The sequence below is a fragment of the Symphalangus syndactylus genome, chromosome 19 (assembly GCF_028878055.3).
Source record: "Symphalangus syndactylus isolate Jambi chromosome 19, NHGRI_mSymSyn1-v2.1_pri, whole genome shotgun sequence".
Lineage (NCBI taxonomy): Eukaryota > Metazoa > Chordata > Mammalia > Primates > Hylobatidae > Symphalangus > Symphalangus syndactylus.
The window spans coordinates 47,408,575-47,433,626 of record NC_072434.2 but is presented as its reverse complement, the minus strand read 5'-3'; the positions used below and the strand labels follow the sequence as shown (position 1 = coordinate 47,433,626).

The following is a 25,052-nucleotide window of genomic DNA, read 5'->3' as shown; positions in this document are numbered from 1 at the left end:
TGTCATGGGCTGAGTTGTGGGTGTGTCCTCTGACCCCAAATTCCTGTGTTGAAGCCCTAACTGCCCCCCAGTACCTCAGATTGTGACTATATTTAGAGAGAAGGTCTGTAAAGAGGTGATTAAGTTAAAATGAGGTCACTAGGGTGGGCCCCAATCCAATCTGACTGGTGTCCTTATAAGAAAAGGACATTTGGACATGGATACATAGAGTGAAGACCATGTGAAGGCAGCAGGAGAGATGGCCATCTATGAATCAATTAGAGGCCTCTGAAAGAACAAACCCTGCTGATACCTTGGTCTTGGACTTGTAGCCTCCCGGATTGTTTAAGCCACCCAGTCTGTGGCAGCCCTAGCGAACTAATGTGCCCTTGTTGTTGTTGTTGTTGTTTTTGTTTTGTTGTTTGTTTGTTTTGAGATGGAGTCTCTCTCTGTTGCCCAGGCTGGAGTGTAGTGGCACGATCTCAGCTCACTACAACCTCCACCTCCTGGGTTCAAGTGATTCTCCTGCCTTAGCCTCCTGAGTAGCTGGGACTACAGGCGTGGGCCACCATGCCTGGCTTACTTTTGTATTTTTAGTAGAGATGGGGTTTTGCCATGTTGGCCAGGCTGGTCTTGAACTCCTGACCTCAAGTGATCCACCTGTCTTGGCCTCCCAGAGTGCTAGGATTACAGGCGTGAGCCACTGTGCCCAGCCCCTTCATATCTGATGAAACTAAGTATCTGAGAGTACATGAAACTTGCCAAAGTTCTCACAGTTATGGCTAAAGGCTCGGGATTAAATCCAGGTGTGTCTGATTCCAGGTAGAGATAAATCTAGGGATTAAATCCAGGTGTGTCTGATTCCAGGTAGAGATAAATCTAGGGATTAAATCCAGGTGTGTCTGTTTCCAAAGCGTGTGCTTATACCTAATGTGTTACTGAGTCCTCAGTGTGTCTACCTTAAGGCCGTTTCTCCTCACTTTTGAAATAGTGAGTGGCACCCAGATCTTTTTTTTTTTTTTTTTTTTTTTTTTTGAGACGGAGTCTCGCTCTGTTGCCCAGGCTGGAGTGCAGTGGCGCGATCTCGGCTCACTGCAAGCTCCGGCTCCCGGGTTCACGCCATTCTCCTGCCTCAGCCTCCCGAGTAGCTGGGACTACAGGCGCCCGCCAACACACCCGGCTAATTTTTTGTATTTTTAGTAGAGACGGGGTTTCACCGTGTTAGCCAGGATGGTCTCGATCTCCTGACCTCGTGATCCGCCCGCCTCGGCCTCCCAAAGTGCTGGGATTACAGGCTTGAGCCACCGCGCCCGGCCTCAGATCTTTGACTTATGTCTGGTCCATTGTTCTTTCTAATATCCCATGTTTGCCTCCCCTGCCACCACTTTCCTTAGAGGTAAGATACTGGACAAGTACATGAGCACCTCTGGAGAAGAATGTCACAAACAGGTGACTAAGTTAGGGAATTTGTAAATCTGGAAAGATTTGCATGTGTTTGGGACTTTCCTTCCCAGCTGTCTTCTGATGAAGTGAGATAGAGGCAACTTGTTCTTCAAAGTGGTTTGTTACCTGCTTAGAAGTAGAGTTAAGCCTGACAGAAAAATGGGGCAGATGAGTGTTTAGTATCATACTTGCACTGTTGCTGTCACTGAGAAGTTTGGTGGTTTGTCATGAATCAGGGTAAATATTAGAAATACACAAGTCCTGCTCTCACTCCTAGATGTTCTCCTCTAGGAAGTCTGGGACAGGATCTGAGCATCCATCATCATTGATTTTTTTTCTTTTCTTTTCTTTCTTCTTTTTTTTTTTTTTTTTGGTTTGAGGCGGAGTCTTGCTCTGTCACCAGGCTGGAGTGCAGTGGCACCATCTCAGCTCACTACAACCTCCGCCTCCCGGGTTTCATTGATTCTCCTGCCTTAGCCTCCTGATTAGCTGGGATTACAGGCGCCGGCCACCACACCCGGCTAATTTTTATATTTTTAGTAGAGACAGGGTTTCACCAAGTTGGCCAGGATGGTCTTGATCTCTTGATCTCAGGTCATCCACCCGCCTCGGCCTCCCAAAGTGCTGGGATTACAGGCATGAGCCACCACGTCCGACCCTGATTTTTTCTTTTGAGTCTTCCTTGGTGACTTTGATGTGCTCATCAAATGGAGAACCCTTGAAGTTGCGGAATGGTTTATTTCTATAGTTGTTCCTTCTAAACCAGCTTCAGGTACCTGTTGCTTGTAGTCTAAACCACTGGAATTAATTATCATCTGTGGTCATTAGCAGGTCTGAATGTGAGAGTCCAGTAGGTAGCAGGTGCTATCCAACATGTTTTTGAAATTTGTCTTGCTGAGTTCAGCCTATTATGTACACTTTGCATTTTACTCCTCCAGAGGGCTCTACAGCTCAGCTGAGCAGACTGGCTTGTTACCCTCATTAGACAAAGAAACCAGCCAATAAGATTTGAGCTTTTATTTGTTGGAGGAACTAATGTTATATTATCTTTTAGAGCTTCCTGTTCTTTTCTTTTCTAGTGCTTCCCCCGCTCCCAGCTCTCAACCGCTATCCGAACGATATAAAGACTGTTTTCTTGTCAAGGTCACAGTTAGTGATGCTAGAACACAAGGCAGAGACTGTGGCTGCGATTTCAGGTCTTTAGAAGAGGGATCTCTAAAATTCTTTGTTCACATTTATCAGTGAGAAGGTTGAATTTACATCTTCAATATAGGGATAATTATGTATAAGTTATTTATTTACCCATGCAATTTCACTAATGTGATTGTGATACTTTTTTTTTTTTAAGACAGTCTTACTCTGTCACCCAGGCAGGAGTGCAGTGGTACAATCTCAGCTCACTGTAACCTCTGCCTCCCAGGTTCAAGCAATTCTCATACCTGAGCCTCCCTAGTGGCTGGGATTACAGGCATGCGCCACCAGTCCCAGCTAATTTTTGTATATTTAGTAGACATGGAGTTTTGCCAGGCTGGTCTCGAACTCCTGGCCTCACCAGCCTGGGCTTCCCAAAGTGCTGGGATTACAGGCATGAGCCATCATGCCCAGCCACTAATATGACATTCTTTTAAAAGAATGAGCCAAGCCCTCCCTGCCTCCCCCTTCCCCAAAGTTCAAATATTTTCTTTCTGTACTTCAATGAAGATAACTTTGGAAGCCACTGCTTTAAAAAATGCCTTTCATTGATGTGGCAGAGGTTTGCGGGGAAAGAGTTTATAGATGATCTTGAGGTTGTTTGGGCTGTAGGTACCTTTTTTTTTTTTCTTTTCTTTTTTGAGACAGGAGCTCACTATCTCACTCTGTCACCCAGGCTGGAGTGCAATAGTGTGATTGTAGCTCACTGCAGCCTTGAACTCCTTGGGCTCAAATGATCCTCCCACCTCAGCATGCATCACCAGTAAAAGCTAATTTTTTAGTTTTTATTTTTGGTAGATATGGGTTCTCTCTACATTGCCCAGGCTGGCCTGGGATTCCTGGCCTCAAGTGATCCCACTGCCTCAGCCTCCAAAAGTGTTGAGATTACAGGCATGAGCGACTATGCCCGGCCTTGCAGGCAACTTTTTATTCCAATTGTCATCTTGACATTTTAGTGAAGAGTGAGTTGTCCAGGGAAAGACAGAACCTGACAGTCATTGAGAGGGGACTTTATGTGGATGGCTCACAGGCAGTAAGGAAGGCTTTGGAGGGAGCATTGGAGAGTTTGCAAGCAATAGGTATCTGAAGCAGTAGCGTGGGTGGACTTTGTCACATTCAACTCAGTGAGCACTCAGAAATCAGCTTGGCATTCACACAGACTTGGGGGTTTCAATGCAGTGCTGCACATTCATGTTTGAGCCACCAACTTCCTGCAGTAAGGAAAGGAATTCTTTGAATTGTAAGTGCTACAGGGCCATGAATACCCATTTTTAAGTTGTCATCTTGATACTTCCATTTTGAAAGGGTAGAGATGGCTGGTATCCTTATCTGAATGGATTTAAAGTTTCTCTTCTGGATGTTGCATCTTTTATTATACTTTCAGCTCTTCATCCACCTGGTTCTTAACTAGGATATAAAGACTTTTTTAAAAAGCAATATTAGATCCAGCAAGATTTTTGTCAGAGCGGATAAACTGGAGTGATTTATTTAGGAAAAAGTTACCACTATGTAGCCCCACCAGAGCCAAACCTAGAGTTACATTTAAACAGGTCAATCTCGGAAGAAAAGTGTAATTTGAGGTCATATGACCTAACTCCTGAGGTCACCCAGAGCTTATACTTAAATCAGAAAAGGAAGAGATGCCCATGAGCCCAAATTTTAATTTTGTTGTTTCCACACATTTAGAAAAGTAGGAAGAATAAGTTTTGCATTATCCCAATAGATTTAAAAACTCTAGTTCCTTTTAAAATCTTTAAATAGACTTAAAACAATTTAAAATTTTTTCCAGCTTTATCACGGTATACTTGACAAGTAGGTGTATATATTTAAGGTGTACAGTGTGATGCTCTGATACATACAGTGTGAAATGATTACCACAGTCAGGTTTAATAATTAACATATCCATCACCTCACATAGGTATGATTTCTTATGTGTGTGGCGAGAATCCTGAAAATCAACTCTGAGCATATTTCAAGTGCACAATACAGTATTTATGATAGTCACCATGCTGTTAATCAGATTGCCTACCTTGGTTAAAGTGCAGACTCAGGTGAAGGTCTGGATGGAGGATCATACTTTAATTGATTTAGACTCTAAAATAAATGTATATAGTTATTTTTGCTAACCTAAGAACCTACTCATAAACAGCTAGTGTTAAAAGGATGTAAGATATAATGCTTTCCCTTCACTTCTTTAACAGAAGTGGAAATGGAGGTGATGTAACTTGCCTGAGATCGATCACACAGGTAGTTAAGAGCAGAGAAAGGACTAGAGCCAGGACTGTTAGTTTAGCGCATTTTAAATTTTTATCATGTGATTCCTTAATCTTTGAGTCTTCCAAATGCAGAAGCTAGGTTTTAGAATAGCATATTTTATTTTAATATTACGTTTATGGAGGTAGATATTTTTGGTTAAAGCTCTTTTTTAAAAAATAATTTCAACTTTTAGATTCAGAGGATACATGTGCAGGTTTGTGACATGGGTTTATTATGTGATGCTAAGGTTTGGATGCAAACGATCCCATCACCCAGATAGTGTAAAGCTCCTTTTAGAATGGTATATGCAGATTTAATTTTGTCACTGAAAATGTTTCAAGAACTAATTGGAATTGGGCAATGTCTTGCATTTGACTTGTTTTGTTTTTGGCATTTAGGTTTTCCTAGGACACTAGGACAAGCCGAAGCCCTGGACAAAATCTGTGAAGTGGATCTAGTGATCAGTTTGAATATTCCATTTGAAACACTTAAAGATCGTCTCAGCCGCCGTTGGATTCACCCTCCTAGCGGAAGGGTATATAACCTGGACTTCAATCCACCTCATGTACATGTAAGCATATACAAAGTGCTTTCACAACCTGACAAGAAAAAGACAAACAATTTCCACTGAAAAGTGGAGAAAAAGATATGAGTAGACCATTCAAAAAAGAACAAATCTACATGACCAAAAAACATTTTTTAAATGTTCAAATGTAGTTGTCAGGGAAGGGACATTTAAGTATTTAAATAGGATATCACTTTGGATCCATTGGATTGGCAAAATCAAAATATAAAAATTTTAATTTCATATTTATTCCTGATAAATTTATGTATACAATGTATATAATTATATATTTTATTTAAAAAATAAAACTAAAAGTATTGCTGGTGGGATCTGGGGAAAATAATACTCCCTTTTTTTGTTAGCTAAAGTATTACTAGCCTCTTTTTAAAGCAATGCAACAATGTACATTAAGAATTTTAAGTAAATATTTAATTCAGGCTACTTTTAAGAGAATAGCTGTGGAAATGGAAGCATTAGCAGGTTAGGTCATGTATACGTTGATGCTTGTTTCAATGTTGCTGTAGTGGGCAAAAAACAAAACCAAAAAATCTCAAAAAAGCAAATGAATGTTCATCTACAGTGGAATGGTTAAATAAATTGGAGAATATTTACACCATCTTGGAATATAATATAGTCAGTAAAAAGAATGAATTAGCACTACTTAAAAATTAATATACTTGATTTTTAGATAAGCTTTAGGTTTACATAAAAATTAAATGGAAAATCCCCTCCCTCACCCTAGCTTCTCCATTATTAGCATTTTGCATTAGTGTGGTACATTTGTTACAGTTAATAAACTAATATAGCAGAGTTATTAACTAAAATTCATAGTTTGCATTGGCGTTTTCATTTTCTCTTTTATAGTCTGTGGATTTTGACAAATGTACAATGACATGACATCTTTCCATTATTACTGCATTATACAGAATAGTTTCATGGTCTTATAATATTTCCTGTGCTCTACCTATTAATTCCTCCCTGATTTTCCCCAAACTTCTGAAAACTACAGATCTTTTTACTGTCCTTGTAATTTTGCCTTCTATAGAATGTCATATCATTGGAATCATATAATATGTCTGCTTGTCAGACTTGGCTCCTTTCACTTAGTGATGTGCACTACACATTCTGTTTTTTGGAGGCTTGGTAGCTCATTTATTTTTGTAAGTGAATAATGTTCCATTGTATGGATGTACCACAGTTTATTTGTTTTGAAGAACATCTTGGTTCCATGTCTTGGCATTTATGAATAAAGCTGCTCCAAATATTCATGTGCAGAGTTTTGTGCAAATGTAAGTTTTCAACTATTTTGGGTAAAGACCAAGGAATGTAATTGCTGGATTGTAAGTGTATATTTTAGCTTTGTGAGTAACTGGCAAATTGTCTTCCAAACTGGTTATTTGATTTTGCATTTCCACCAGCAATAAATGTTTCTATTTCTCCACATCATCACCAGTATTTAGTGTAGTAAGTGTTTTAGATTTCAGCCATTCTACTAGGTGAGCATTATAGTTTTTTGACATGGAGAAATCTTCTGAAAATGCTTTTCTTTTTTCTTTTCTTTTTTGAGATGGAGTCTCGCTCCATCACCCAGGCTGGAGTGCAGTGGTGTGATCTCGGCTCACTGCAACCTCCGCCTCCCGGGTTCAAGTGATTTTTCTGCCTCAGCCTCCTGAGTAGCTGGGATTACGGGCATATGCCACCATACCTGGCTAGTTTTTGTATTTTTAGTAGAGACAGGGTTTCACTATGCTAGCCAGGCTGGTCTCGAACCCCTGACCTCAAGTGATCCACCCGCCTCGGCCTCCCAAAATGCTGGGATGACAGGTATGAGCCACTGCGCACGGCCCTGAAAATATTTTTCAATGAGAAGTGCAAACAGCAGAATGATCCTGTTTTTGTAAAACAGGGACTACACCTCTTTATGTGTATCTGTTTGTGTGTGTGAGTGTGTGGTCTCTAGCTTTATAAGATCAGGCTGTATCCTGGGCTGGAACTGGATGAGGGAAAGGAATCATAGTTGATGTGCAGAGTGGGTAGTTAAGTGACTAGGGAAGGCTAAAGGAATAAAAAGATTACCCTTAAAAAATTCAAAGCATAACATTGATACAGTTACCTAAAATTAGACATGTGTAAAGGTATATGTGTAAAGATATTTTAACAAATTTTCTTAAAGAATTATTGTTTTTTTGATAAAGACTATTTGGTTTATGATAAAGACTATCTGATAAAGACAGATTGAGCTGTCTTCATCATATAATAATGAACTCCAGTTTTGGGTGGTAGATAGTATTACTTGTTATTCAAATGTGGAATACATACCTTACTAGGTTTGTCTTTATGGAAACATTACACTTGGATATAGATGGAGTCAATAATTACTATAGAAAATGTCTTCAAGGGGCTAAGAATGGCTTCCCAACTCCTGGGTGCCAGTGTGTCAGTAAAGTCCCAATGAGACCTTTTCACTTGAGTTAAGCACTCCTTTTGAAGTCTTCTTTTAACAATGTAAAAGCAGGCCAGGCCTGTTGGCCTGGGAGGTCAAGGCTGTAGTGAGGTGTGATTGTGCCATTGCACTTCAGCCTGGGCGACAGAGTAAGACCTGGCCTCCCTACCACCTCCAAAAAATGTAAAAATTCTGTAATTCTTTTATTAGATCCCTTCCTGATAGCTATCTCAGGAAGCTATGATGGGGGAAAAATGGGTGGTAAAATGGGGGAAAAAATGGGGAGTAAAAAAACTCCTTTTTTACTCTGACAATGCAGATGGGAGTTCTGACAATACAGATGGGAACGCTGAAGTCCAACACAGACGCTTTACATTTTGCATTTGTCCAGACCTGCTGACGCAGAGATTCTTATAACATTTGAAAAGCCTTACCTCTGAGTTGCTTTTCAAAGCCTGGGTTTCCCTCAAAGAACATCTGCAATTACCATGTTGCTTTTGAAGACCATAGTGAAAGTGCTAACCTAGACTAACTCTACCAGCTGTGGTGAAGTGGCTGTGTTGTCTGGGATATATACCCTGAGGTTTGTCATCTCGTGCCAGGAAAATTTAGGACACGGATGCAAGGAGTTTAGGAGCAGAGGTTTAATAGGCAGAGGAGAAGAGAAAGAGAAAACAGCTCTCTCTATAGAGATAGAGGGGGCTCCAAGTGGAAAAGACCAGCTGGTGGTTGATGCCCTGGATTTTATAGTCCAGGGTGAGGAGATGGTGTCTGATTTACATAGGGCTCAGACTGTTTGGATCAGGCATGACGTTTACGTAGTGCTGGAGAAAGGCTGGTGGCCCCACCCTAACCTTATTATGCAAATGAACTCTCCCTGCCCTGCTCCTCTTTGTACACGTGGCTGACAAAGAGAAGGGAAGATGGAGCCGCCATCTTGAACATGTGTAGTCCCTACTTCCTGCCAACATTCCCCCGTGCAAGCTCCCAGCTTGCTTGTCTATGTCTGCAGCTCGACTTTACAGGCTGCTCTTTGTTAGAAAATGATTTGGGGCTGCTTTTCATTAAAGAGAAAAGCCTTACTGAGGACTCCCATCGTAAGGGGATGGGAGAAATCACTGCCTAAGTGATTTCTTCTTAACTCCTATGTCAGTGGTGGCTGGATTCCCTGGGAAGGAGGGATGCTGTTGCTCTAGCATCATTCTGCTTTCTGGAAATAGGGTTGTATTTGCTGATGCTCTGAAATTCTGAAAATGACTTTCTGAGCCTTGTGGCTGTAAGTAAAATAAAGAAGGTGGCAACAGAGGCAATATATAGCCTTCTCGCATCCCCATCTCTCTTGTCATGTTGGGTTAACAACCGTGGAATACACATGTGATAATTGCATGGCTCACTCATAAATCATAAGAATAAGTCATATACCTGAGGCCCTGAGCTGTAATGGAATTTTAGTGCGTTTCAAATTTATAGCCAGTTTCTGATTATCCAGTTGAGTTGCCTGTGCCTTTCAGTTCTGTTCTGGCCTACCTTTTGACAGATTTATTTCTTGTGACTATCTCCCCTGGTGAGTAATAGTCATGGACGTGGGAGGCAAAATTCAAAACGTGTCCATTTTGCTATTTGTAAGGAGGTATGATTCCTGGAGAGATTAAAACAAATTGAAAATCAAGTTTTTTCTAATTATAATTTTTCAGTTCTCAAAATGTTTGTCCCTGATTGTCATGGGTAATTTAATAATTCCTATTTTAATACACCTTTAAATATGTCATTTTTTAAATACTCTAATTCATGCCTTCTATTTCTCTTTTCCTTAATATTAGTGGTTAAGAGTTTCACTAAAATAAATGTTATTTTTTATTTTTTATTATTTTTATTAAAAAAATTTTTTTTGAGACAGTGTCTCGCTCCGTCACCCAGGCTGGAGTGCAGTGACATGATTTCACTGCAACCTCCGCCCCTGGGTTCAAGTGATTCTCCTGCCTCAGACTCTCGAGTAGCTGAGAATACAAGCACCTGCCACCACGCCCGGCTAATTTTTGTATTTTTAGTAGAGATGGGGTTTTGCCCTGTTGGCCAGGCTGGTCTCAAACTCCTGACCTTAAGTGATCTGCCCACCTTGGCCTACCAAAGTGCTGAGATTATAGGCGTGAGCCACTGTGCCCCAACCAACTGATAAATGTTATTACATATGATGAGAGTGGGGGGTTCTTGCCTTTTTCCCCAAACTTATAGTAAGTGTATTTAATATTTAACCCTATATATGATATCAGCTATAACTTTATTATAATGTCCTTCATGAGATTTTTTGGGGGGGGGGGTGAATAGAAAGCTAGCAAAATAATTAGACAAACATACTGCAGAAAATCATATACATTTTCAAATCAAATACATAAAACCAGCCAGGCACAGTGGCTTATGCCTGTAATACCAGCATTTTGGGAGGCCGAGGCAGGTGGATCACCTCAGGTCAGGAGTTCGAGACCAGCCTGACCAACATGGTGAAACACCGTCTCTACTAAAAATACAAAAATTAGCTGGGCATGGTGGCAGGCACCTGTAATCCCACCTATTTGGCTGAGGCAGGAGAATCACTTGAACCCGGGAGGCGGAGGTTGCAGTGAGCCGAGATCCAGCCATTGCACTCCAGCCTGGGGAACAGAGTGAGACTCCATCTTAAAAATAAATAAATAAAATAAAACCTATATTAATCAGAACTAGCAGTTAAGGTATATTTTTTGTTTATTTTACATTGAGAAAGAAGCAACACATAAGAAAAGCTAAAATAAAGGATTTAACAAATCCAACACCAGCTTCCCTTTTGAGTAATATAATTTAGGTGAGGACGCAGTCACTTCAGTTTTTTTTCCCTTCTATATGTTCCTACAGTGTATGTCATTATTTGATCTAGTAAAATAACCTGAATAAGAGAAATTTCATAGAAGCTCCAGGATAGAATTGGAAAGCTGGCAGAGATGGTACTGAACTGTATTCTCCTAGATTAGTATTTTTCCTAAGTAAGCCAAGCTGTTTTTTTGAGATTTCGTTTTCCGCATTAAGAACTCAGGCTTTATTTTAGAAGACAAGGTAGTTTTAGGGATATTTAGAGAACCAAGATGACAAGGTTTGTTGTTGGGGGAGGTTGCATGGAATTTTAGGCTGAATTGAAAGTACCATTTATCAACAGCACTGGAACATGTTTGAAAAGATCTGAACTGTTAATAAAGATTTAATGTCAGCTCCCAGGAAATAAGGTTAACATACTGTTAAGTGTGCTATTTCTTTTTCTACTACTCTTAAAATTACCACTGTCACCAAGGCCTAATTCCTCATGTGGTAGGAGTCAAAGGTGAATGCATGGTTTTGCACAGAAAAGTTTTTAACCTATGAAATGGCCCAACTGTTGTCTATATTAATTGGTTTATTTGGTATTTGTAGGGTATTGATGACGTCACTGGTGAACCATTAGTCCAGCAGGAGGATGATAAACCCGAAGCAGTTGCTGCCAGGCTAAGACAGTACAAAGACGTGGCAAAGCCAGTCATTGAATTATACAAGTGAGTGTGCTTCAATATTTTCATGATAAAGGACAGACTGGAAAGGTGTGGAGCCTGCTGGGAAGAACACAGGGCTGAGGCAGAGTAGTGTTTCTTTAAGACAGATAACCACTAGCGACCCAAAACCTTCCCAGAAGTCAGATGAAATGCTGGATCTGTGCATGAAAGATAAGGTTCCATACTGCTGTTAGAACATAAGGACCCAAACCTGATCATCTCTATCTGTTCTGGATGTAAAACAACATTGAGATTTATTTTCATTTTCTTAAAATTTTAAGTGACTGAGATAGTGGTCCCACATATGTTGATACTCCCACATATAAATATCTGGTTTGGATAGAAGATTAGAAGAGACTTTTGGTGTGTCCCTTCTTGAAGTGCCTGTAAGGAGTTTAACAAAGAAAGGCTAAAACCATAAACCAGAGATTAAAAATCCAAATGGCTGCAGGGGCTAGGGCAGGTATTGGAAATGAGTCTCAAACATGGTGGGGGATGTGTCAAGCTAGACAGTTGAGTGACAGTTGAACTGGACAGGTCTTGGGCTGCTCCAGCCAGTTGTCATTCTAGGGCACACAGGCCAATGATTTCCATTTTTCAAGAATAGCAGAAATCTGGCTTTCTGTGTGTGTGTGTGTGAGGGGGAATCTCAGTTTTCATATTGGCTACATATTTAATTTTTTTAAATAACATGCAAGTCAAACAAAACTTTATGCTGAGTGCATTCAAAATAGCAGTGTATACTCTCTGTTGCAATCACTTTCTGGCCTTGTAGTCCCCCCAAAATTTAGCAAACCTTTAGATCAGAGTTTTATGATCATATTATTATGATACATCAATTATGTGTTCCATGATTGACTAAGTAATAAGGGTTTTAGTAAAGCTTTTCAGTGGTTCGCTTTTGAAAATTATATATTGGGGCACATTTGGAATGGCCCCTATAATGCAATTCTTTGATATGTTTTAAAGGGGAGAAAAAAGGTGGCATCATGACAAGCTTACCAGAATTGCAAAAGCTGTGACCTTATTTAGGTACACCCAGTGGAGGTGTTGATACCTTTGAAAGGGGCTGTTTTAGCACTTAGTGTGATATATGATATAGACCATGAGATCATGCTTGTTTTATATCTAGGATCTTCTGCACTAATATGTGGAAAAGAAGCCTAAAAAGCCATTGTATGTTGGACTTTGTTTTTCAGGAGCCGAGGAGTGCTCCACCAGTTTTCCGGAACGGAGACGAACAAAATCTGGCCCTACGTTTATACACTTTTCTCAAACAAGATCACACCTATTCAGTCCAAAGAAGCATATTGACCCTGCCCAATGGAAGAACCAGGAAGATGTGGTCATTCATTCAATCTCGTGTGTAGTATTGGTGCTGTGTCCAAATTAGAAGCTAGCTGAGGTAGCTTGCAGCATCTTTTCTAGTTGAAATGGTGAACTGATAGGAAAACAAATGAGTAGAAAGAGTTCATGAAGAGGCCCTCCTCTGCCTTTCAAAAGGGTGGTCACCTACCCATGTTTAAGGTGTCTCTGCACATGTCTCAAGCCCATCACAAGAAAGCAAGTACAGTGTGGATTTCAAACAGTGTGTAACTTCAGCTGCAGCTGGTTTTTGACAGCTGTTGCCGTGGTATTCTTTTTTACATGTGATGGTGATAGTGTCTGGTTCTTCCCATCCCCACAAAGGCTATTGAACCACAGCACCAGGAAGCCTGAGAATGAATCCTAAGGGCTCTAGCCCAGGCTTTGTCCCAGCCTTTCCGGTGTGTGCCCTCCTGGTTAACAGTGAAACAGTGAAATACTTACTCATAGTGGTTGTTTCTCTGGTCTTGAGTGACTGTGTCCACAGTTCATTTTGTTCCAGTAGGAATAACTCCTTTTCTGCATCCATACTCCATAGAGTCTCTCCTTTTCAGACATCCTGGGATGAAAGAACTTGGCTTCTTTTTTTTTGTTTTGTTTTGTTTTGTTTTTTTTTGAGATCTGTTTTCACTCTTAGGCTGTTAAACAATAATTATTGCTCTTGTCCCTCTCAGATTCTAAGAACTGAGAGTGACGGGGCTGTATTGAATCTCTGTATGCACTGGGAACTGAGCTATGAAGAGCATCTTATTAAACTGCTGGTCTGACTCTATGGATTGACACTGTTGCTTTCTTTTATTGTGAAAAAAAATTAACCCTCTGAAAGTCTTGGGAACCCCCTAAAGTCTTTTGGGAATCCTCAAAAAGCATGGGAAGTTAAGTATTTAGCTACATAACTGTTGTAAGATCATATCTTATGTATATTAGTAATGAGACCGTTTGGAGTTACTGGACTAATTGAATAGTTAAGGTTTCTATTCAGGACAATAAAATGTGTTTTGAAAGTGCTGCTAACTATTGATGCCGACAGTGTTTCACTCCTATGAGTGACCCAGACATATTATAAATATGTGGTAAAGGGAATGGAGCCTGTGGGGTTGAGCAGAATGTTGTACTAGCTGTGCTTGGGCTGAGTATAACAGCTTTATGATTATGAGAAAACAAAATCTTTATTTTTTTCTGTTCCAAAGATTCATCCTATGGGGTGGCCATAAAGTCTAGAATTAGATACTAATATTGTGTCATTCATTATAACATATCAATAAACCATTTGTTGAAAGATTTGCCTGGTTTCCAGACTTGGTGGCTACCTTGAATAATTCTTGCTGTCCTCTGGGAAGGATGATGAAATTTATTCCTGCTGCCTTAAAAATATGTATCCCTTCTTCATGCATCATGACTGTCCCCAGCGAGTGTCCTTTACTATTCCTGGGAGTGACTCCTGTCTGACTTTTCATACTGGTGAGAAGAAGCCTGTTTTAACACTTCAGTGGTGTTGAAACACATTACTTACTTTCGGAAGATGTCCCAGTGAATCCTCTGTCAATTCACCACCATATGTAATCTATATGATAACAAATGCATCTTCCTTCTAAGTACTGCCCAAACTCTTGCCAGCTCCTCTCCCATTGTCCCTTCATGTGAATATTTTTTGGCTACCTTAGTGGAAATATAGACCAGTTTCCTCCCTATCCATCCTCTCAAACATAATGAGATGGCTTACTTTTTAGATTTATGCAGTGAAAATGCCCAATCAGGTCTATGAATCGTCAGTGCATTATATTGACTCTGAGCACTTTAGAATTTAGAGTTGCAATTGAATGCCAGCTGTGGAGATGGGGTGCATATCAGATATATAGATAAAGCTCAGGTTTGCTAGGGAACCAGGTATTGAGAAAAATAAGTCTGATATGAGGAAAATTGCACAATTTAGAGTAGTTCTGCCATAGAGAAAATTTCCACAAACTAGGAAACGTAGAGAGTTATTCTATAGAATACTCAAAGGAGGAAAGTCCGTGCTTTTTTGGAAACAGGAAAATCTTCGCACTTCTTTCTTCACTTCCCTTTGTGTTTAGCTGACCCTGCAATGTAATCATTGCCTTTGGAGTTTGGGAGAGGTACTGGAAGTGGCCTGATCCCGGCTTCCATAGTTCACTCCTCCATCCATCCTTCCCTCCCTCTTCCCCTCCAACTAAATGGACAATTCTAGCCAACGTTGAGTCACTCAATAAGTCTCAACAGTGGGTGTGTTTGCTGAGATTGTCCAGCAGTTGAGCAGTTTGGTCTCACCTCCTTTGCTAGTTGAGACCAAAAAGAGACAAATACCTTTTTCATGGTCTTTGAAACATAATGCTTATTTTGTGGTCAATGGCTTTAAAAAAATCTATTTCTGGTTTTCTTCAACAACTCACTAGTTTTCCCTTAAATGATTTTGTAAAAATTAAAGTTATCTTGAAAATGTTTTGACAAAAGTAAAATTAAAGGGACATCTTTTCTTGTTCTTTTTTTTTTTTTTCTATTGCCGCACATGACCGTTCTTCACCTTTAAGCAAGGAGAGTGGTTCGGATGGTTTCTAAGATGCCAACCTGACCTCGCATTCTGTCATTCTACCCAGCTCTTAATTCAGTTTGCTTCCATTATCCTAACAGGCTTCTTACTTACTTAGAACTTGGAAAGGCTGCCTCCAACACTAACGCAGACTTAAGATAGGTACTGTTTATTGAAAACCTACTGAGTGAAATGTGCGGTTTTAGGACCTTCATAAACATCTCATTTAATCTTTCTAGCATCCTTTGAAATAGCCATGATTTCATGTTGATAAAGAAGACAGGGGTCCCAAGGATGTGAAGCATCTTGCCCAGGCTTCTGCTGCTGGTGACCAGTGTAGCTGGGACTGCAGCCTAGGTTTTCCTGACTCAGAAGACTGAGCTTGTTCCTGGATGTTATTAATAGCTACTAGTGGCCAAGCAACCAAGGGCCTTGAGTCTGCTTGGTTCTGCTTATGGCCTCACACCAAGAATAATGGAGCTAGTCCATGCCTGTAGTCCCAATGCTTTGGGAAGCCATGATGGGAAGATTGTCAGAGGCCAAAAGTTCAAGACCAGGCTGGGCAATATCACAAGACTCCATCTCTACAGAAAAATGAAAAATTAGCCAGGCATGGTGGTGTACACTTGTGGTCCTAGTTACTCAGGAGACTGAGGCAGGAGGATTGCTTGATCCTAGGAGTTCGAGGCTGCACTGAGCTATGATTGCACCTCTGCACCCAAGCCTGGGCGACACAGCAAGACCCTGTCTCTTAAAAAAAAAAAAAAATAGAGCTCACCAAAGTGATGTTCACCTTTTTATGACGTTCCTTTTTTTTTTTTTTTTCTTTTTCCTTTGCTTAAGCAAAGAAAGCTTCTAGAGGAGAGTCTTAGTTTTCCTGCATAAGACCTCCTTTATGAATAGGATAAAAGACTGTCAGAGTAGGCTGGGCTTGGGCCCAGGCTAATCTATGAAGGAAGCGAGCTCATGTTCCTTACCTACCTTTTCGGTGTCCATTGGGTTGTGCCCCTGAAGTGACCTTTACCCTTGAGCCATCCCCAGCCATGGTGCTCACACATAGGCTTTTGAGCTCCTTGGAGCTATCCAGACCCTGCTCACTTTTCCTTCCTGAGATCAGAACAAATCACCCCCTTACTCCCAGTCCAAACAAGGTCTTGATGTTAAACTAATCCTTCTTAAAATGCTTTTAGGTAAACAAGCGATGATGAAGCATTGAACACAGGTTAACTCCTGACTTTTGTATCATTGTCTCTCTATTCCGTTACACATTAACATGACTCTGAATGCCAAATCCAAACCTTTGCCCACCATCTGCTTGTCGTGCAACAGTTGAGGCAGTAACCAGGGGAGATTCACTTCCTGTCTTGTCCCTCCCCAGGGATCACTTCCCCTGCTGCCCTCTAGCAGCCAAGCTCAGATGAGCTCCATGGTTACCCTAGGTGTGCCCATCTCTTTGGTACGGAAGGAAAAAGGTAAGAATAGCCATCAATGAGGAAGGATTCTCGGAGCGAGGGGCCGCTGTGGTTTTTCCTGCTATTTAAGATGTTGAGACCAGATAACTTTAGAAAGATGCCTGCACAAACCCATAAATAGCGCTTTTATAAAGTTTAGTTCACTGGAACCTGAGTTCAGTATTTGACATTAGCTTTTTGTCCAAAGAGTTGAAGCCTGCTGGAGGTCTTTGCTCAAATAATAAATACCGCATATTTCCAAATGTGTTCAGGTATAGGCACTAGGTACTGTCTGTTTACCCGTTAGGCACATCACATGTATTGGCTAATCAAATCCTCATCAATTACCTATGTAATAATATAAACTCGCCTCCTTGTATTATAAATGGAAATAATCCTGTTTATTTAAACGGGTTTTCATGTACCTATAGGGATTAGGAAATTCAAAGGGCCTTTTTTATACCTTTCCCTAGTTTGAGCTCCCTGTTCTCTTTAACAGATAAAGCAACATATTTGCTTCAGCCTGGAATCTGTTTTTGGTGCTTTGGTGCAGAGACAGGAAACGGGCACTCAGTCACACTGGTAGTTGCACACTGTATCTACAGAGGGCGTGTCTCATCTGTACTCTGCTGGGTTACAGGATTTCAGGAGGTATTTGTGTCCACCTGAGAATTCCGTTTATTACCTTTCATTTAACAGACAGTGTCTTTCCTTTCTGCAGTTGATTTTGCTAGAGAGGCAATTCATAAGGTGAGGTCCTGTTCATAGTATGACTTGCTTTCTCACTATCTCCTTCAATTTTTAGTAACTCCTGGTCTATTTGGTGTCTTTAAAAAAAATAACCTGGTAATGGAGACTTCTTCTAATATGGAAATGTGGTCTGGTAGTAAGTTGTTTCTTTCCACATGTAACTGACCCAGTCTGGTTTCCAAATGAGAAGTGTGCAAGCCCCGGAGGTTGAGAAGCCGTATTTCAACTGTGAAAAAAATCTGCTTCCTGCATCTATTGAAATATAATTGTTCATACTTGCCATCCCTTGTCTTTCTTGTAACAATTTGCACAGTTCTTGCCAGAATAAACGCCATTATCTGTATGCTTCAGGGAGTTCCCTAATTTGATCATTGTGTGTGTGTGTGTGTGTGTGTGTGTGTGAGAGAGAGAGAGAGAGAGAGAGATACTGCAGTAAAACATTTCTAAAGGATGAAAGCTCTTGTATGGCATAGATATGAATTCCTTCCTCTGGTAATAATTAGGTTATTCCCAGAAGCACAGTGTCATTCTTTAAATAAAAGCTTTCCTGTTTAAAGCTTTTCAAAGGAGCAGACCACCTTGAAGATTCCCCCTAGGGTTGATATGTGTCTAATTCATTTTATAAAATTATTATTGTCTTCATTTTAAAGCTTTGGCTGTATAGTCAGAAATGTCCTAAATAACAAACTATTTTGTATTTAATTTAGAGAAGAGTAAAGGGAAGAAAAATGAAAACTCAGTCTTTATGTAAGCTCCAAGGATATTAGGGCTTAGAGGGCTTTTCTAGTTTTATGAGAATTTGTACTACTGATTTTTATATATTCCTGTTTTCAAGATGAACAGATCTCTGGGGAAATTGTTGAGTTACAATGGCATTTCACTGTGATCCCTCTGAAGCTCAGATCAGTTCTATAACCCAATGACGACCTGTCTCTTTGGTTTACTGTCCTGTGAAATGTCAGCTCAAGTTTCCCAGAAGTCATGTGTTTATGATGAGTCAGAGTGCTTTTCCTCGGTGGGACAGTTGCTGGCCCTCTTCATTTCAGTGTATGTGCTTCAAAGTATCTAAACCTCCAGTCTGATCTGTATATGCTACCCTAACTGTTAATTGTATTATTGATTATTTTGATTATCTTGCTTGAAGGTTCATAGTTTTCAATTTGATAGAAATAAAGTTTTTTCTGCTTATAACTAGTGAATTCATTTAATGTTTGTATAGCTTTTTATATTTGATAATATAAAGTTTCACAAATACTTTCATTGATGCCTCTCTGCAACAACTATATTATCAACAATGTTGTCTCCAATTTGCAGAAAAGCAAGATCTTGAACCAAGAATTATTATCCCCAGTCCTGTTTTCTTTTCTGCTACACCATATTGCCTTATTCGTATACCCTTAAATTCCTTATTTGTCCAGCACTTTATTGTTTATAATTTTAATGTACATTCTTTGTTTTTTTCCCTCTAACCACTAGACAACCAGGGATTTTTCTGTTTCTTGAAACATAATGTGAGCAGATTCTCTCCCTGTTTTACACGTTAGGAAACTAGATCAGATTATATGACTCTAAGGTTGTAGCATCTGGGATTACTCAGCAGAAGCAGAAACTATAGCAGGTCTATCACATGGGAGCTAGAACCACAAAGAAAATAGAGCTGCTGTAGGAGAAGCTCCCTGAGATAGTGAGGGATGGGGAAAAACACTCTGGCGTTTCCCAGCCTCACACTCTCCTATCTCTGGGGCGGCTTCCCTTAGCTGAACCCAGCCAGAAGCCAGCTGACACAGGAGCCTGAGAAACATGTTCTAAAGGCTTGTCCATGCCGCTGAAAAGGCAGAGGAAAGGGGAACTGAAGAGGATGGCAATGTGGTAGATTGTATTAAATTTAATGACATCCAGTCCCCTCTTTTTTTTTTTTTTTTTGAGACAGGGTCTTGCTTTGTCACCCAGGCTGGAGTGTAGTGATGCAATCATGGCTCACTGTGCAGCCTCAACCTCCTGGTTTCATGTGATCCTTCTGCCTCAGCCTCATTAGTAGCTGAGACTACAGGTGCATGCCACAATGGGCTAATTTTTTTTTCTGATTTTTTTGTAGAGACAGGGTCTCACTATGTTGCCCAGGCTGGTCTCAAACTCCTGGGCTCAAGCAGTCCTTCCACTTTGGCCTCCCAAAGTGCTGGAATGACAGGAGTGAGCCACTGTGCCTGGCCACTTTCCCTTCTTTTGGGAGGATTTTACACCTCGGCCCCATTGGCTTCATGCTTGGACATACGGTTTGCTTTGACCAGTGAAATGTGGCCAGAAATGACGTGTGCCACTTCTGAGCAGAAGTTTTAGGAGCTAGGGCATGGTCACCATTCTTTTTCCTTTGCAGTGAGACTGGCGACCTCACAGAGCTCTTTCAACCTGGATCCTAAAATGAAGACGTGGACCAGAGATGTAGCCAATCCATCATAGATGAGTAGTATGCATTAAAAATAAACCTTTGCTTTATAAGCCACTGAGATTTGGATAGAGTTTATTTTCACAGCATAACTTAGCCCAAGCTGACTGACAAAACCGGGCCTAAGACTAATATATCTTGTCATCCAGTTATAACTTTGATTCTTTTATTATGCATTTTTACTCTCTTGGGATGCAAAGATGAATCAGACCCAGTTTTTGCCCGAGACCTCTTCACAATGTACTGGAGGAGATGGACATATTATTAGATTACTCTATACATGACTGTTGGAGTTGATCACTGCACTACAAAGGAAACAACAGAAGTAGTAACTGTCTTGGCTGGCCAAGTAGAGCCCATGGAAGAGCTAATATTTGAGCTGAGTGATGCATGCAAAAGGGAACCCAAGCAGAGGAAATAGTAGGCACAAGGAAGTCTGAGCATGCATGGCAGGTGGAGGCCACAGCAGTGTGAGGCAGGACCGGGGAGATAATGATAAGATTGAATTATATTGGGAAGGGCCTGGCCTTCATTTGGTTGGTGGTAGGCAGTATATTACCAAAAAAATGACACCATCAGATTTGCACGATAAAGTAACCGTACCATGGTCTGAACTAAGATGTGGTAGCAGAGTTCAACAAAAAAGGATGGTTGGATAATAGCAGAAGAGAAAAACTTAAATGACTCTAGGGAACAAAAATGAGTGAGAGCTTGGTGAATGTGAGGCAGTGAGTGGTGGGGCTGTGAGGACTGGCGGGCACTGCCCTATCATAGGGGAGCCATTGCTCAGTTCTGGACAGTTGTTACCATCTTACGGATGGTGGCTCAATGCTGCCACCATCATTTAATTTGCCAAAAGAAGCCAAAAATTTTTGTTGCATGTGAAGTTTTATTGTTAAATATTTGCAGTTTTAATTTTAAAAAATTAGGGGAGGGCTTTCCAGCCTTAACAACAACAAAATGCAGAGTTATCGAGAATTCTGTTTGTATAAGAGAGCACTACCCATTTAAATCACTTGAGTTTCTCCCCTGCTCCATAATTCAACTGATGTGATGTTTTCCCATATTAATTTCAGCCAGTGAATATGTGTATGTATATCCAGTGATTCTCTCTCTCTTTCTCTACCAGGGGGACCACAGTCAAGGCACCACCTTTTGCCTTGCTCAGCACCACAAGGAGTTGGGGACAGGGAACCCTACTATTTGAAAGTGACTAGGAGCTGAGCAGTGCTGAGTCTTTCCTGTGGCCAGTTTTTCTCCTGCCAGGATCCTGGGGTCAGTCCCTTTAACAAGCCTAGAAGGCCTCCCATGAAGAAATTCTATCTCATACCCCATTAGTAGTTGACACTTTGCATCCCTGCCAATCTAGTGCCATATAACCTGAGAGAGGGATGCCATTTCCTGACAAGGAGGAATCAGAAACACAAAAATGAATAGTCCATAATTAGATCAGTCAGGACAGACCAGCCACTCTCTTCGAAGTAGTGGCTCACATACACTGACCCCTCCAGATCCACTGACTATGTCAACCATTGTGGGGGCACTGACCATCTCAGACAGGCTACTCTGGACATACTGAACACCATGACATCCTGACTATTCTGGATACATTGATCATATACACCACCACAATATGAAAACCTTCTATTAGTCTAACAGAGTCAAGGAGAAGGGAGGCAGACTAAAATTGCTTAGAGACCTGGGTGAACCATCTTTTATATTTTATCTTTGTTAAAAAAAAACTTTGGTATGTTTCCTCAGTATAAAGATAATTTAAAAGAGGTGAATTATTTAGGATACACATGAAAGTCTTACCTAAATATTTATAGATATTGCATTTATAAGTTGAGGCTAGATAGTAAGGATTCTGAGAAGATAATGACAGATGCCTAGATCTGAATCTTTCTACACATCTTCAAAAAACCATACATGCTGGGCATGGTGGCTCACACCTGTAATCCCAGCACTTTGGGAGGCTGAGACGGGAGTATTGCTTGTGCCCAGTAGTTCAAGGCTGCAGTGAGCCAAGATCATGCTACTGCACTCCAGCCTGGGCAGCAGAGAAAGACCCTGTCATTCATAAATAAGTAAATACATATATACAGACACACACACATACACACATACATACAGCTCAACAAGAACAGCAAATAAAATTACAACTCATATCTACTACATACTAGGAAATTTAATACAAATTCTCATTTTATTTAAGAGGGGAAATCATAGTCCCAGCTATTAAACTCAAGTAGAAGGAAAAGAAAAACAGGAATTATTTGAAAAAAATATAATGCAGTCGGATCCCAGAGAGTCTCACACTAAGTGGAGAAATACTAAGAATAGCCATACTGCATTACAGCACTTGCTACTGGGGAATTGAAGGGGCTTGAAAGTGCATGGGCCCAAACATTTAAGTCTTCAGAGGGTACTGCTTCTGGGAGAGAATAAAGGAACTAAGAAAGAAAAGGTATCTCTTGGAAATTTGGTGATGAAGAGGGAAGAAAAAGTTGGAAGTTAAGAATCCTACAGAAAGAAGAGTTTCATAAAAACGATGACATATTAAACTCCCCTAACACTCCACTCCATGCAGAGAAGGAAAAAAAAAAAAAGAGAGAGAGAGAGAGAAAAGAAAAAAGATGCTGTTCATTAAGGAAATTGCATTTTACTGTACTAACTGAAGAGGTCAGTCTTGAGCTAATAAACCTAGTAAACTACTCAACTCCTTCAACCTCATTTGTAGAAATACCCGGCCCAAGAAAATCCAACAGTCTTGAAAATGAACAGAAAATCCAGCAGTCTTGAAAACGAACGTCCAAAATTATTTTTTAAGAAAAGAAAATGAGAATCAAAATTCTTCAGCTGATGAAAATATTCAAGACCCAACTTCAAGGCAGAGAAAACCACAGTACAACACTTCAACATAAATCAAGTAGTATCAATGACATGTAAAAAACCCACAAAACAGAAACTCACAGATGCAAAATAGAAGTGGGTACAAAACAAGAATTTGTGAAATGAGTTGACTGAGCACAGAAATGAAAATGAAGGAACACACTAATCCTAAAAATTAGAGCTAAATTATAAGGTATGCAAGAAGGTACAAATTCAAAAAAGTATACAAAGAACACATGAAAAATTGGAATGAAAATTTCCAAGAGAATTGAAACAAAATGAAAAGCCCCAAAAGAAAAGAATAGCTATGGAAGACAAAGAAGATCTAACACACCTATAATTGAGTTTTCTAAAGAAGAAAAACAAAGCAGTGAATCGAGACTAAGATTCAAAGCTATAATCCAATAAAACTTACCAAAAGATTAAGTTGAAAAATCCTGAATCTATTTACTGAAAGGATGCTTTGTGTGAAAATTAACCCCAAGTGGTCAAAGTGTAAGATATTTTCTTGTATGCCCAGGAAAATACCTCTAAACCTCCAGGCAAAAAGACCATGTGATTCAATACACAAATCAAAACTACAGTGGAGCAGTGCTTTTCGAGGACAGAAAGTGTGAACCATGGATTTTTATATCCAGTTAAGCTGATCTTCAGTTATCAAGATTGATAAATAGTTTTAAAATGCAAATTCAAGTTACATTTTCTTCTCTCTTTCCTTTCTTCCTTTCCTTTCTTTTCTTCCTTCCTTTCTTTTCTTTGTCTCATATTGTCCTCCAGGCTGGAGTGCAGTGGCGTGATCATAGCTCACTACAGCCTCAAATTCCTGAGCCCAAGTGCCTCAGCCTCCAGAGTAGCTGGGACTTTAGGTGTGTGGCACCATGCCTGGCTAATTTTTAATTTTTTGGAGAGATGGGATCTCACTATGTTGCCCAGGCTGGTCTTGAACTCGTGGCCTCAAGCAATCCTTCCACCTTGACATCTCAAAGTATTGGGATTGCAGGAATGAGGCACCATGCCTGTATATTTTAATGTTCCTTATTAGGAATCTTTCTTTTCTTTTCTTTTCTTTTGAGACGGAGTCTCACTCTGTTGCCCAGGCTGGAGTGCAATGGCACGATCTCAGTTCACTGCAACCTCCACCTCCTGGGTTCAAGAGATTCCCCTGCCTCAGTCTCCTGAGTAGCTGGGACTACAGGTGCACAGCACCACACCCAGCTTATTTTGTATTTCTTTTTAGTAGAGATGGGGTTTCACCATGTTAGCCTGGCTGGTCTTGAGCTCCTGACCTCAAGTGATCCGCCCACCTCGGCTACCCAAAGCGCTGGGATTACAGGCGTGAGCCACTGTGACTGGCCCTTATTAGGACTCTGTTAATGCTAGATAACAAGCCTCATTAAACCAAGAGATAACTGGAGAAAATACAGCAGCTAACTGTGGTGAACATGTCCTTTATTTAATTGAAGAGACTAAAATGAAGGCAGAGACAAAGGCGTAAGGATAATATGTAAATGTTGTATGTCCAAAAGTAGAAATAACAGAACTAAAGAAATAAAAATATAGAAGAACAGAGGGAGACAGAGGAGAGCAGAATAAGCTACTCGATTGCCATATATGTAATAGGTAGAAACTGGAGGGTATCTGTATTAGTCCATTGTCACGCTCTTAATAAAGACATACCTGGGACTGGGTAATTTATAAGGGGAAGAGGTTTAATTGACTCGCAGTTCAGCATGGCTGGGGAGGCCTTAGAACACTTACAATAATGGCAGAAGGGGACGCAAACATGTCTTCTTCACATGGCGGTAGTAAGAAGAAGTGCCCAGCAAAAATGGGGAAAAGCCCCTTATAAAACCATCAGATCACATGAGAACTCACTATCACGAGAACAGCATGAGGGTAACCGCCCCCATGATTAAATTATCTTCCACAGGGTCCTTCCCACGACACATGGGGATTATGGGAACTATAAGATGAGATTTGAGTGGGAACACAGCCAAACCATATCAGTATCATTTAAAGCTGACAAACCAAGTAGTAGAAGACTAAATAAAGAAAAAGTTGTGGCAGCATTATACAGCATATTAATAGAAAATAAAAACTTTTCTAAATACCAAAATCAATTGAAAAAGGACAAAGAGAAAAGAATACATAAATGTGGTAAATTTAATACTTAAA

The 25,052-nt window shown here is 40.4% G+C and overlaps 1 protein-coding gene across 9 annotated transcripts in view; it reads left to right on the top strand.

Moving 5' to 3' along the window:
- Positions 1–14,076, top strand: part of AK4 (adenylate kinase 4) — an 80,552-nt gene extending 66,476 nt beyond the window's left edge. For all 9 annotated transcript variants that reach the window (XM_055233667.2, XM_063613325.1, XM_055233672.2 and 6 more), the window contains 3 exons: positions 5,268–5,440; positions 11,313–11,431; positions 12,628–14,076. In XM_055233667.2, the coding sequence (XP_055089642.1) occupies positions 5,268–5,440; positions 11,313–11,431; positions 12,628–12,742 (407 nt within the window). In that variant the 3' untranslated portion in view covers positions 12,743–14,076. The remainder of the gene's footprint in view (positions 1–5,267; positions 5,441–11,312; positions 11,432–12,627) is intronic.
- Positions 14,077–25,052: the final 10,976 nt, after the last annotated feature.